Source organism: Chamaea fasciata, unplaced genomic scaffold (genome assembly GCF_029207755.1).
Source record: "Chamaea fasciata isolate MVZ Bird 193981 ecotype frontalis unplaced genomic scaffold, bChaFas1.0.hap1 SCAF_13, whole genome shotgun sequence".
NCBI classification, from domain to species: Eukaryota; Metazoa; Chordata; class Aves; order Passeriformes; family Sylviidae; genus Chamaea; species Chamaea fasciata.
The window spans coordinates 433,635-447,558 of record NW_027094098.1 but is presented as its reverse complement, the minus strand read 5'-3'; the positions used below and the strand labels follow the sequence as shown (position 1 = coordinate 447,558).

Genomic DNA, 13,924 nt, shown 5'->3' with positions numbered 1-13,924 from the left:
GTTGAAGAATTTTGGTTGGTTTTGCAGATTCTCTGAAGACCCTGATTTAAACTGGTGCTGTTCACAGTCTGTCACTAAGAAGCTGTAATCAAGTAGGGCTCAGATACTTCCCTTCCCCATGCCCTTTGTAGCTGCTGCTGTTAGACAAGAAAAATCTTAGTTCAACTCTAGCATTGCTAAAAAAAATGTGACCTCTGAGCTGGAAGCACCATGCTTCTGAAGGGAACGTTCTGTAACATAGAAAGATAGAATCTTTTTTTAATATCACTGCTTAAACAGTGATCCAAAATAGTCTGGAACTGTCCTGACTTACACCAAGTCCAAAGTCTTATCTGTTCGGAAGGCTTCAATGCACTGTATTATCAAATCCAATCTGTTGCAATTAAATTGCATCTTGGTATTTGAAGGTGCGTTTGGGGTGGGTTTTATGGGGTGGGTTTTTCTGGGTTGGTTTTGTTGGTGTTTGGTTGAGGGTTTTTCGTTGTTTTTGTGGTTGTGTGCATTGGGTTTTTGTTTTTCTCTTTTTCTCCACTGAATGATGATCCTTCCCCCTTCCTGCAGCGCATGTGTTTTCCCTCCGTTTCGGATGCTTCTCCTTAGGTCAGCGAAGGCTGGTGGGTTTGCCCTGAGTTTAGAAAGGGATTGGAGGAGCTCGGAAGGTTCTTCAGCAATCTCTGGGAAACAGCGCTTGTTGAATGACATTAACCCCATCTACCGCACTATCTCCTCCCGTAAGCCAGGCTGCAGTTTTGGGCTGGCTTCGGAGGAACCCGGCGCTGTGGCGCTGCACCTCAGTTCTGGCGGCCTGAAGTTCCTCGGCTATTCGCCCTTTGTCGCGGGCGCCACTCTCCGCGCCGTGTGTCCCCTCAGGGTCCCGCCCTGTCGCCGTGTCCCCTCAGGGCCGGACCGGGCAGTACCGCCGTGTCCCCTCGGTGCGGGGCGGTGCCGCCGTGCCCCCTCAGGGCCGGGCCGGGCCGGGCCGGGCGGTACCGCCCCGCTGACGGGATCCGGTGCGACGGCGGCCGCGCCACTTCCTGGCGGCGGGAGCGGGGCGATGGCGGCGCAGGACGTGCTGGGCCAGACCGCCCGGCTGGCCTCGTCCAGCGCCCTGCTGCAGGTGCGGGGCGGCCCATCCCTCCTTCCTCCTCATCCTCCTCCTCCTGCTGCTGCTGCTGCTGCTCGGCGGGGCGCCGCAGGTGCTTCCCGTGCGGCTTCTTTCACAGGTGCTGTTCCGGGTGGTCACCTTCGGGCTGAACGCCTTCACCCTGCGCTACCTGTCCCGGGAGCTCATCGGCGTGGTCAATGTCAGGTGAGGGGGAGGCGGCCCGGGGCTGTGGGGCTGTGGGGCTGTGGGGCTGTGGGGCTGTGGGGCTGTGGGGCTGTGGGGCTGTGGGGCTGTGGGGCTGTGGGGCTGTGGGGCTGTGGGGCTGTGGGGCTGTGGGGCAGAGGGGCAGAGCGGCAGAGCTTGTGCTCCGCACTGGTCTGTGCCCCGTCACTGGCGACGCTCTTAGTAATGCTGTGCAATCTGCTGGGGGCTGTGTCGTAGTGTTTTGTCATTTCATGCCTCCCCAGGTCTGTTCTGGTGTGCAACACCGGCAGCGCTGGCCTGTTTTTTTGTGTTTAAACCGTCAGTTTGCGGAGGAAAAACTAGATACAATGTGCTTTTGCTATGGGATATACTCTGTATCTTCACATTTGGTCTGCAACATGTATTCCTGCCAGTGAATCGTCACACGAAATTACTTTCTCTCCGTTTGTAGGAGATGGTGGTGATTTTAGCTCATATAACCATGCTTGCACACTTGTAAGAATTTGTCTGCCAGGCAGTCGTGTGTAAAAAACTGTCATGCTACCACATGAAGGATTTACAACTTATAAAAGGAAATTGTTTTTTCTCCTTTTTTTTTTTTTTTTTTTTTCTTATTTTAGGCTGACTCTGCTGTACTCGACAGTTGTCTTCCTTGCCAGGGAGGCGTTTCGCAGAGCTTGTTTGAGTGGGAGTGCCAAGAGAAACTGGACCAAAACAATTAATCTCTTGTGGCTGACGTAAGATACCTTTAGCAGTTTACTTCCTTTAGAATTTCTCGTTTTTGTCTGGGAGCTCACAGAATGACAGGAAGTGTTTATTTACTGGGATAATTATTTCAGCATTTAGAAGCCTCAGTCATGTTTCTGATGTAGGAAGCTGCTCAAGTCTGGTGCTTTAGCATTTATGGACTTGATTTCTTGTTGGAGCACATGAGGAAGTTCATTGCCAAAAGTGCCATTTCTTCTGTTGCTTGAGTTTCGTTTAGGCTGTAGTTGAAGGAAAACCCTGTTGCACAAATGCTTTTTTTTTTTTCCCTTCTTTTTCCTACTCAGTTTTGTTCTTTTATTACTCTGTGTGCTTTTGTGAACTTGCAACATAAATGTTCGTGTAGGAGAGGTGTGAAAAGGTGAAAGAAAGAGTTGGAATTAAACAACAGGGAGGAAGTAGGGTTGCTTCTTTCAGCTGTGGTGCTGTTTATAGCAGAACAGCCTATAGTCCACAGGGCGCTGCAACAAGCAATCACACATTGCAGTAAAGTGGATTTTATGGCTTGTTTCCCCCTTTAGTTCCTGGTTCTCTGCTGTCTCCCTCTGTCAGCTCTAGCTGCTGTGTAGCTCTGCTGGGCTGGGAAGTAAATGTACCTGCCTGATCTGGTGGAAAACTATCCCTGCATGATAAAATAGTATGCTCCCATTGGGGCACCTGACTTTTTCTGGAACTGCCGAGCTGTTCACTGGATCTGGCCCAGGAATGGGGGGTTTATGTCTGGTCGTCTGCATCCAGATATGAAGCAGAGGGATTGTCCCTGTCAAGGAGAGGTCTAATACTAATATTTAAAATGTGTTGCTCCTGTTCTCTAAGCTGTTACTGTAGTCAGCTTTCTGCTGTGTGATAGCATTTCAAGTGAACATAAATGACAAAAATGACACTGACTGTGTGCATCTTTTTTTGTTTTAAATTTTTCCTTGTAGAGAAGCATAATTTCAAATGAAGGTTGACTTCAGTGAAGCATCTGAAATATGTCTTAGGAGCTTGATGTTAAGTATCTTAGGGCTCTGATAGTGTGAGGCTCAAAGAGGTCTTGCTCTAATGATGTAAAACTGGATGGAATCTCCCAGAAGCTCTGTATTTCTGAAGCAGTGTCAGCAGAACAGGATGTGGAGGCTGATGTGAGATCAGAATTGTTGGTCCTAAGGCACAAAAATGCAGATTTTTAACTTTATGGCTCTGGAGTAGAAAATGGACAACTCAGAAAAATGTTTGCTGTGTCTTGCAGAGAGTGTCTTAAGAGTGTTCCTTACAAAGGAAAACATTCATTCTTGATATGGTAACAATGGGAATTAATTCCTCAGGGCCTTTTTTTTTTTTTTTTTGTGTAATCATTGTTGCCATATGTGATACTGTTACCTAATGTTTTCTTTTGCTGAAGCAACAATTCCATTAATTAGTTTTTATGTTAACTTTTTAGAGTCCCTCTTGGTGTCTTTTGGTCTTTTATCTTGGGCTTAGTCTGGCTACACTTGCTGGAAGTACCTGACCCTTCTGTGGTTCCTCACTACCAGGCTGGTGTAGTGGCTTTTGGTCTTGCTGCCATTGTTGAACTCCTGGGAGAGCCATTCTGGGTTTTAGCACAAGCTCATTTGTTTGTGAGACTTAAGGTTAGTGAAGTCCATGGGGTGTGTGCATGTGGGGGGAATCTTTACTGAAAAGTACAGATGTCTGACTTAGATCTTTGTATATTCAAGCATGTAGAAACCCATGTGTACTGTTTAGCACTGCATGGCCTGGTTTGTAACATATCCAGGAATTTGTACCTATTAAAGCTAGCAAGTTGGATTATTTAGACATTATTACCTTCAAGATGATTAAATCCTAAAACATAGGTTTTGATTGGAGGGAGAGACACACTGCTTCCACAGTTCTTCATAAAATTGTGAAATGTATCTATTGAGAACATGACAATCTCAAGCAAAATTTTCTCCCTTATATCCAAAGGACTGGGAAAATGGAATGAGGAGCTGTGAAATGCTAGAATAGAAAACTTTCACAGAAATGACAATCTAAGCTGGCCAGCTCAGCAGAAAAAAACTGCAATAAACTCACATGGACTTTGAAAATCTTACATTCCTACATAAATTCTGTGCATTAAACATATATATATTTTAAGCTTGTGTATGTGGTTAGGTTGCCAGAAAATAACCCTTCTCTGTTTTGTGTTTCTTAAAGGTAGTTGCTGAAAGCCTTTCAGTAGTGTCAAAATGCATTTTGACAGTTACTTTAGTAATCCTTTATCCTCACTGGGGCCTTTACATTTTTTCCTTGGCTCAGGTAAGTTCCTTTTGTTCTCTCTCAGCTGAAGTTTATATTTAGCCTGCTGAAGGACTTCGGGGAGCTCAGAGAAAAAGCTCCTAGGAGGGTTAAGATTTAGAATTTATATTTGGTATTTTCCTGACACTCATTATTGACTTGGTACTTTGACACTGAGTTAAAGGGAAGTACAAGGAAACACCTTCGGTCTGTGAAGGCATATCTTGCAAATAAGGTTATGTTATTCTAATCACACAGAGCTTTATCAGCCTGTACCACCAACCTGCATTACCTTATCAGGAGGTGCTAATCAAGTGCAATTAATTCAGATTAGAACTTTTTCTTGATGACAGTGAAGGAGAGAGACTTTTTTCCTTCAGTTTTTGCCCTGGCTGTTGTAGATCACTTATAATTGATGGAAATTGGAAATGTTCTATGAAGTAAGAGATGTAGGCAGTAGCTACTCTGTCAGCTTGATTTTTGATTGAGTAATTGCTTTATAATTGGACCTTCAATGTTCTAAAAGTGCTGAATAAAACATGAAAATTAGCAAAGGTCTGTGATAACCTACAGGTTAAAAAAAAGATAAAAAGATCAACAGCCTTCTTAAGAGCTGTTCAAAGTCTTAGCTAGTTTAATATTTGGTAGGCACAAAGACTACGTGTATTTTCACTTAGTATATAATTCTGTATTTCTAAGTTAATTTTGTTTCACTGTTTTTCTTCTCTCCTTCCTGATTTTCCCAGCTTTTATATGTCAGTGTTCTGGTAATGTGCTATGTAATTTATTTTGTGATGTTTTTGGGATCTCCTGAAGCCACAAAGAAGTCATTTCCAGTTGCTAGAGTGAAAGCTCTATTACCTAGCTTCGTGGAAGATGAGGTAAGTTGCACAATTTATTTCTTGATTTTCATCTTAAAACCTCACATGAGGGCATTTTGAGTGTTACTTTTAGACTGGGGAGTTAATTGAGTGGTTTTGGGGTTAATTTTGCACTATGGAAGATACGATAGATTAAGTAAAAATATTACATAGAAATTGTGTTTGAAGTTTGTATTAGTACATTTCTTGTCAGAAAAACATGATGAAACTTGAAATCTTTGTGATTATGGGCTTGTTGTTGCTTGGTTTGTGCAAAATATTAATAGACATTAACTGGAGATAGACCATCTGCACTGTGCAGGGGAATGACCAGCTATCACTGGATCTGAAGCAGAAAAGAAACCAGAACCAAATAACAGTAGTTTTTTGAAACTTTGATCTCTGCACAAAATAACCATGAAGTTCCACAGCATCCTAGAGACACTCAAATGTCTCTCAAACATTAATGAGGCAAAGAAAGAAATTAAGAAGACTCATTGAGGAAGACAGCATTCTGGATTAGATTTATAGTTTGAAAATATACTGGTTCTTGGTTTGCAAGTCTTATAAGGACAGTTTGAAGAGCAGTAAAAAATTCATATCTCCAGTGAGGGTGAAAGTTATACTGGCACATTAAGCACCCTGGGTGTTTATTTCCTATCTCTAACCCTGATAAGTATTTTCTGTAGAATGCTCTTATGGGTACTTTATCTGCAGCAGCAGCACTTTTCAGCAAGGGAATCAGTTTTTGCCAGATCAGTGATGTTGGTGCTTGAATTCAGCCATGCTTTACATTGGTGGTTAGTGACTGTGGCGCTGTGAGTTTCCCCAGCACTGCAGCTGGAGCTGCCCTGCAGTGTTGCTCTGCCTTGCTGTTTCCTATTTCTGCTCTGTAATTTCAATCACGTTTGTTACATTTCAGGTTTTTTTTTTTTTTTTGCAGACCTTTGTTAATTGGAAGGAAGCACGATTGACTTGGAGTTTCTTCAAACAGTCCTTCTTGAAACAGATTTTGACAGAGGGTGAGGTTTGACAAAGAAGTGTGAGGGAAGAGGGCTCATGAAAACTATTTACAAAATTGACTTAAAACTTCAGAAAGCTTGGGTGGGGGAAGATGAGGCACATGATTGCCAACCTGAGTGGAGTTTTTGAGGGTTTTCAGAACTAGGTGCTGTCCCATTTGGCTTTGTCTCTTGAATACTTGGTATTGGAAGTGCTTGAGCAAGTATTGGGAAAGATTTAGGGGCTTGTTCTGAAGTTCTTTATTTTGAATTTACAGGTGAACGATACGTGATGACTTTTTTGAACGTGTTAAATTTTGGAGATCAGGGTAAGTGTGATGGTGTTGTGGAATGGTGACGAGAGTTTTCTTAGATAGCTTGAAAATCTGGGCATGTTTCAAAGCCTTTGAGATGCACTTCAGGGAATAATTAATATAAGCTTTAAGATAATAGAATCATAGAATAGCCTGGGTTAAAACAACCTTCAAGATTACCTAGTTCCAGCCCCCCTGCCATGGGCAGGGATGTTCACTAGATGTATATCTTTTTCTTTTCCTGTATCAGTAAATCCTTACATTCCTGTTCTCATTCAGTGAACTTTATCAGGATCCTCTAAAGTCCTCTACAGCAAGAATTTTAAGTGTGGTTTGGTGCTGTTCTAGATTCACTTCTGTGTAGTTGGTGCTTTTGTCTTACCTTTGCCATGAGCAAACCTTGCAGTTTAAAGCTTGACTGTCAGAATTTTTAGAGAATACTGGTTCAATGTTGCACTAAATACCACTTGTTTTCTCTTTCTTTGGAGATGTTAAATTAGATTTCATGTTGTTATTAAAGACTTGGAACTAAAATATGTCTAAAACTCTGAGATTGCTTTTTTTTTTTTTTAAAGGTGTATATGATATTGTGAATAACCTTGGTTCACTGGTGGCCAGGTTTATCTTTTCACCTGTTGAGGAGAGCTTTTATGTATTTTTTGCTAAAGTGTTGGAAAGAGGGAAGACTGTAAAGGATCAGAAGCAGGTATGTTTATTTTGGATTAATTGCATGTCAGATGCTTAATTTTTGTTACAGATAAGTTGCATTACAGAAGTGTGACAGACAGAAATGTGTGTTTAAATTTGAGTATAGAGGCTGTTAAAATTGAAAAGTGGAGAACAAAAACGTTGAGTGAGGCTGGACCAAAAAGAAAAGAGAGTAGGTAAAATGCTAATGAAATAGAAGTGAAAATCTGCAGCGGCTTAGTGCTACTTTGCATCAATAAAGTTAACATCAGCTGCTCCAAACAGTGTGATGGAAAACCTATTCTACTGTGTATTTCCAGAGATAGAAGCCATTATATAAATCATGACATCTATTAAATAAATGCTGTCTGGAAGCACTTTATTTACTTAAACATATCAATAGCTGTTAAGTAATGTTTCTGAAGAGTGCATCTTTGGAAAGAAAAAAATTGGATTTTTTTTGTGTGTTTGAGTTATAGGAGGAGGATTAATGAATAAGACCTTTGTTCCACTGAGTAATATTCTGGATCACTCATGAAGGTCAGCCTGTAGCTGTCCTGCTAATTGCACATCAGCACACAATTAAATCTTGTGCTTCAGGTCCTTGGTAGGCTGAGGGAGGTGTCTGTGTGTGTATATTTTCTATAAAGCCTACCTGGTGTGTAGAACTGAAAAAATGGTGGAATAATAAATATGTAAAAAACGTAACCAAGTTAAGAGCATGTGTGTGAATAATTCAGTAACAAAGGAGAAGTTTCACACCTTTTTACATGATACAAACTGATTTGTTCCTCTGAAGTAGCATTTCTGCATGAGAGTGGCTGTTATTACATTGATTCTGGTTCATGTGATTTACTACATTTTTTTCCAGGATGATGTTGCTATGGCTGCAAATGTATTGGAATTGCTGCTGAAACTTGTGCTCCTGATTGGCCTCACCATCACCGTTTTTGGCTATGCCTATTCTCAGCTGGCTCTGGATATTTATGGAGGCTCAATGCTCAGTTCTGGAACAGGTAAAGATTTATAGACCTGGCAAATAAAACTACCACTCTTCAGGGAAAGAACCCTAAAGCTATTATGAATTTTTTGTAGATCAGCAGTTTGTTTTTTTTTTTTTGCACTATTGAAGTCTGTGATTTAGCTCATCAGAATCCTTTGTCTTTTTAATTTGTGTTCTTGTCAAGATACCTAGACAGGAAACCTGTTCAAATGTACTGAAGTTTCCATTATTAGTGTTAATATTACAATTTATATCTCTTGGTATCAGTGCCTGTAAAAACAAAGTGGTTTGATAAATCATGAACTATTTGTCTTTCTAATGTGTTTTTTAGGTCCAGATCTCCTCCGGTGTTACTCACTATATGTCCTGTTTCTTGCTGTCAATGGAGTAACAGAATGCTTTACATCTGCCTTAATGTGCAAGGAAGAAGTGGACAGGTAGGCAATAGTGTCTCCAAGATGATCCTGTAAATTTATTTGTGCTGACCTTAAAGAGGAATTGGTGCTTTTGAAATTGGCACAAACAATATCCTGCCCCACGGAAAAGCAACTTCTTGCTAGGCTGTCTGCATTTAGATTTAGATGTAGAAGCTTTAGCAAAAGTTGAAAAGTTTAGGTTAAAATGTCAGAAAGAAAGAAATAAAGAATATTAATTTAGCTTCTGGCATATCGCTAACCGGTAAAGTAATTTAAATGTGTGTTTTCTGCACAGATTAGCTTGAAGTTACACTTTTTAAGACAATCACTTGACTTAATAGTTTGCAACTATTAACATTTTTCATGTACAGGTACTGGACATACACTTAAGAATGGTCCAGGCTGTAGGTGTGAATCCAGTGGTTTACTGCTTTGTACTTGGTTGGACTAGGTGACCTCCTGAGAGCCCTTCCAGCCTGGAATATTTCCTGGTTCTGTGTTTAGGCTGTCCCTGATGTGGCCCTTTCAGATTAATTTCAGCAAGGTCTATTTTCCACAATCAAAGTGGGAGCTATTTTGGACTTAGCAAAGGCTGCTTTCACAACCCCTTTAAAATGTGCACTAGTTTTCCAAGTCACTGTTTATAACAGAAACAAAATAAAGTGTCAAATTGTTCTTGAGCATTCATTTTATTTAATATATTCCTAACATAAAATAGCAAAAAAATGCACAAATTTTTACACTACTAATAATTGTTATTAAATTTGATTTTCTGCCATGAGTGCACAACTGATTAGTGTAATGGAATTTTGTTCACATAATGTTTAATTTGGTTGATGTATTTTCTGTTCTTTCAATTTTTTATTTTCATCTTATTTCTCAAATTTATTTTCACTAGAGGATGGTAAGAGAAATTCTGTTACTCATGTTAGAAAATAAAAGATCATTAGTAAATGAATGCTGTAACTGCATGTGTTGCTAAGTTATTTCTTCTTTTTTTTTTTTTTTTTTTTTTTCCCCTAGGTACAATTTTGTTATGCTGGCCTTGTCTTTCATATTTCTGTGCATCTCTTATTTCCTGACCCACTGGTATGGCAGTGTGGGCTTTATCCTTGCCAACTGCTTCAACATGGGCATCAGAATAGCTCACAGCACCCACTACATCTATCACTTCTTCAGAGAGAGCACCCACAGACCTCTCATGGGCCTCCTGCCCTCACCAGCTCTGCTGCTGGTTTACATCATCAGTGCAGTGGTCACTGCTTTCTCAGAGGTGAGCTCCTTCCTCTCTGCTCTCACTGGCCACGCTGCTGTCAGGTGGCTTCTGTGTCCACAAAAAGAGGAATGCCATTAGGAAAAAAAGGCTGGGAGATTTGCATTACAGAAAGGCAGGATATATTGTTAAGAGATTACAACCTGTATAAGTGGATCTGACAAGTAAAATAAAGTTTTACACATTTCTGCTGTGTGCAGCTAATCCACGTTCTTAGTTATTAGTAATGGAAATTTTGCAGTGGCACCAAGAAACTAAAAATTCTGTAATAAAGACAAGTAACCAAAACTAGAAGAAAAATAAAAGTTGCTAAGAGCACATTTAACACATTTATTCAGTACAAGATGGTAATTGTGCAGGTTGATTATTGAGGGGATTGGTGCTTTTCAATATAGAGAAATTTGACAGCTTGAAAATCCATTATCCCTGAGAAAGGAGAATTTTATTTTTTGGAGTGGGAGATTTCCAGTTTTGTTAGAAAATAGCCTGTATGTTGCTGTACAGTAGCAGACTTGCCTGATAGCACCAGTGAAGTTTTATGTCCTTTCAGTTAACACATTCCTGCATGCCAGAAAACAGCAGCTTCCTCATTGACCAGGTATCTACTGAAAGTTATTTTTTGCTGACAGAACTTAAGAAAGCAAGTGTTGAGACTCCTAAAGATGATTTATTGTAGGGTCAGTTCATATGCAAAACTGCACTTGGCTTGATTGTGACGTTGGTGTGTTGGACCTTATTTCTTGTTAAGACAGTATAAACGTATTTTGTGCTGACTGGTTTTCCTGCAATCCCTTGTTTCCTTTGTTGTAGGTGTTGTTCTGCTGTGACAAGGGCTGGATGGCCAGGCTGATCCACATCAGCACAGGTGCCCTGTGCCTTGCAGCAACCCTTGTGACCATGTTCTATTCAGAGACCAAGCTCGTCCACTTTGTCAGGAGCCAGTTCCTCTCCCGCTATTTGAAGAAAGGAACATGACCTGCTCCTGTGCAGAACAGTTCTTGTGCATGCTTGCAGTAAAGGGCTGTGTTTCTTCCATAAGATCTATATGGAAAAGAGGTTTCCACGTGTGTTTGGAAGCATTGGTAAGGGAGTGGCAATGTTGACAATTGCCACGTGAATATTATTTTGTCTTCTGAACTGGTCAGTACAGCAAAAGAGAGGTGAATAATTTTCTCTTTATGCACCATTCTTTTCTAAGCTTTTCTTCAAACAGCCTCTGAAGGTCTAAGCTGCACCCCCTGACATAACCAGGTTGACAGACTGCATGTAGAGAGCTCCCCTTCCTGCCACGGGACACTGTGGGAAGACCTGGCATGGTTTAGAAGGCCCTTATTTGGCATGGGTGCTACTTAACTGGGGAGAAAATGGTCAGGGAAAAAAAACTCTCAAAACCAACCACAACAATAAAATACCCAAAACTGAGGAGAACCCTAGAGCAAGGACCAACACCAGTGTGAGTCTCGTGGAGCAGAACACAGTGTGGTGCAGAGGGATTGAGCTGTCACTGTTTGAAGTGTGAAGTGGGGAACAGAAAATCCTGATGTTTACAAGTAAATTAATGGAGTGCACAGCATGTGTCCCTGCTGGCTCTGTGAGATTATTTCATTCAGCAGATCCTTCATGTCTGAGGGCATTGATTAACTTGTCAGAAATACTCTGAAGCCTTAGCTGGAAGAGGTTTTGGGCATTGTCTGCAGAAGGTGTTGAGTACAATCACTGATGGTGCAATTCATAAGGTTACTCATAAAACTTCTTGCTTTCATTCCATTGTTTTTTTTGGGTTTGTCTGAGATTTTAAATGCCAGCATGAACAAACTTGTCTCAATCATTTTGTCTGTCCAGTTGAATGTTAAATATATTTTAAAAGATTTTTTACAAGGAATTAAGCATATTGAAGATTTCTTTACTAGATAGTAAATACTCCCTTTTGTTCCAATGTTTTCCTCATACCTTGTTTCTTTGCTTGTTCTATCTCAGCCTCTGGATTAGCTTTTTTTTGGAATTGTTGAAAATTTGGACATTCAGAAGTTCTAAAATTACATGTAAGGCTGCTAGTTTAGGTGTACTAATGGTGTATTGTATTGCTGGTCTAAGATCTGAACTGTACAGTCTCAGAATGTACAAGTGGTAGGTTTGTAATAATCAGTGTTCCCTTTGCAGTGTTTGGATGGACCAAAAAGTGTCAAGGGATCAAAAATGTGTGCTCAGATGTGTGCAGCTGAAAGCTTTTTTAAAATATGTAGCAACTCTGCAAGATCTTCAGACTGCTTTAAAAAATTCACTGCAGTGGTATTGTGGAGTTCATTCTGGTGACCTCAGTGCCCAGGCTGACATGCTTTCTAGTGTCAGGGCCTTCAGGTTATAGTTAGAAACATTTCTAAACTCTGGTAATTCCCACTTGGAAAACATTGCCAAAAGTACTTTATATGAGAATTTGGTGATTGAAAAATTATCACAGGGAAGTCAAAATGTGACAGTGAAGGGAAAGGAGTGGCCTTGCATAGCCAAGGGCAGTTGTCTCCATTGCCTGGCTGGAAGTAGATGCAGAGTTTCTGATTCTTCTTATGCTGTTTTGAATTCTGCCAAAACAAAACAAACTGCATTATTCTGTCATCTTACTTCAGGATTCACTAGTTCTTTGCCTTTTAAATTTTTCTCTTCTGAGGGTTCCCAAAGCCTTTTTTCTCTTTTCTGTCAGGTGTAGAGTTAGTTATGAAGTACAGCTTCAAATATTGCAGAGGATTGAAACTTCTTTACTATGAATGGTCAATGCCTACAACGGTTGCTTCTTCTTTACTTGTTTGTAGTACAAAAAATCAAGACAATTGAACCTGTGAGCTGTGTTTTAAGGTCTGTAATTTTCTGTCTTTGGGATCCTACTGTGGCAATCTCTCAATCTTTACAGTGAATTTTTATAACTCCTTGGATTGGAAAATTTTGTACAGCCCTGTACCTAAAGTGCTTTGGAGATGGAAGAACTTCTCATACCAAATTGAAGCTTGAAGTCATTCTGCCTTGTCTGCTCTTACCGCCCCAGCTGTACACTGATATCACTTCTGCTACTTGTAATCTCGTAAGTTGGGTGATGTGAGATCTCCTTCTTCAAACAGCGACCTGTGTGGTCTCAAATATTATTTAATATAGATGCAGTGAATTCATTTAAAGACAAGTTACATTTTTACACCAATTTGTGTTATTCCATATTGGAAATATGACTTGTCATATTTCATACTGGCAAATCTTGCGTCTCAAATGAAATTTTATGTGAATCAGGAAGACATTTAAGGTGACTTAATTGTTGCTCATTAGCAAATTAAGGATACATTCCTCATTTAAACATCATCTGTAAGCAGCTCAGTGATGGTCGACTGGTGTTTATGATGTGGGATGTTTTATTTTTAATGTTTTATGTGGCAGGAAACTGCAAGTAGAGACCTATGAAACTGTCTGCTGGTTTCTTATTTATCAGTGGGATCCTTAATGTCAGAGATGTTAATTGCTTTATTGCTAAAGCAGCAAACTCTCAAACTCAGGGACAAAGTTGAGAGTGAACTTGACCATGTTTCCCTTTTGTTTTAACCCTGTCAAAGGCACAACTGTCTCAGGTGTCATGAGGCTGTTTTACAGTGTTCTGTAATCTTTTAGTTTCAGCCACAGGGGAACAAAACATTTTCTTTGGTGGAAAAGGTTATGATTTCATGCTTTGTGGTGCGTTTTCTTATTTGCTGGATGAATGATTTTCAAGGTAACACTAAATAAAGTTTATTTCTTACATTTTGTTTTTGTCTTTGTCCTGGTTTACGGTGAATTTTGGGAGGAAACCTCTGAACGGGGTCCCTCTAGAAAGCAAATTCAAGCAGCCCCTCCCTCAACTAGTTTGGGAAAAAATTTCCTTAGAGAAAAGTAGAAAAATCTGTTTATTCAACAAACAAAGTGTTTACAAGCATAAGAAATTGAATAATATGAAACAATAAAACTTCTCACTGTACTGAAGAGAGATGGCAAAACTGAGGAAGTCCTTGCCCTGAGTTATA

General features: G+C 40.3%; 1 protein-coding gene across 1 annotated transcript; it reads left to right on the top strand.

Moving 5' to 3' along the window:
• The first annotated feature begins 1,042 nt into the window (after positions 1-1,042).
• Positions 1,043-13,664, top strand: RFT1 (RFT1 homolog). Its single transcript, XM_066195501.1, has 13 exons — positions 1,043-1,117; positions 1,224-1,309; positions 1,930-2,046; positions 3,498-3,687; positions 4,256-4,357; positions 5,083-5,217; positions 6,140-6,218; positions 6,476-6,526; positions 7,087-7,217; positions 8,070-8,214; positions 8,533-8,638; positions 9,641-9,890; positions 10,701-13,664. The coding sequence occupies exons 1-13, from the start codon at positions 1,055-1,057 to the stop codon at positions 10,863-10,865; spliced, it is 1,620 nt and encodes a 539-aa protein (XP_066051598.1). The 5' UTR covers positions 1,043-1,054; the 3' UTR covers positions 10,866-13,664.
• The last annotated feature ends 260 nt before the right edge of the window (positions 13,665-13,924 follow it).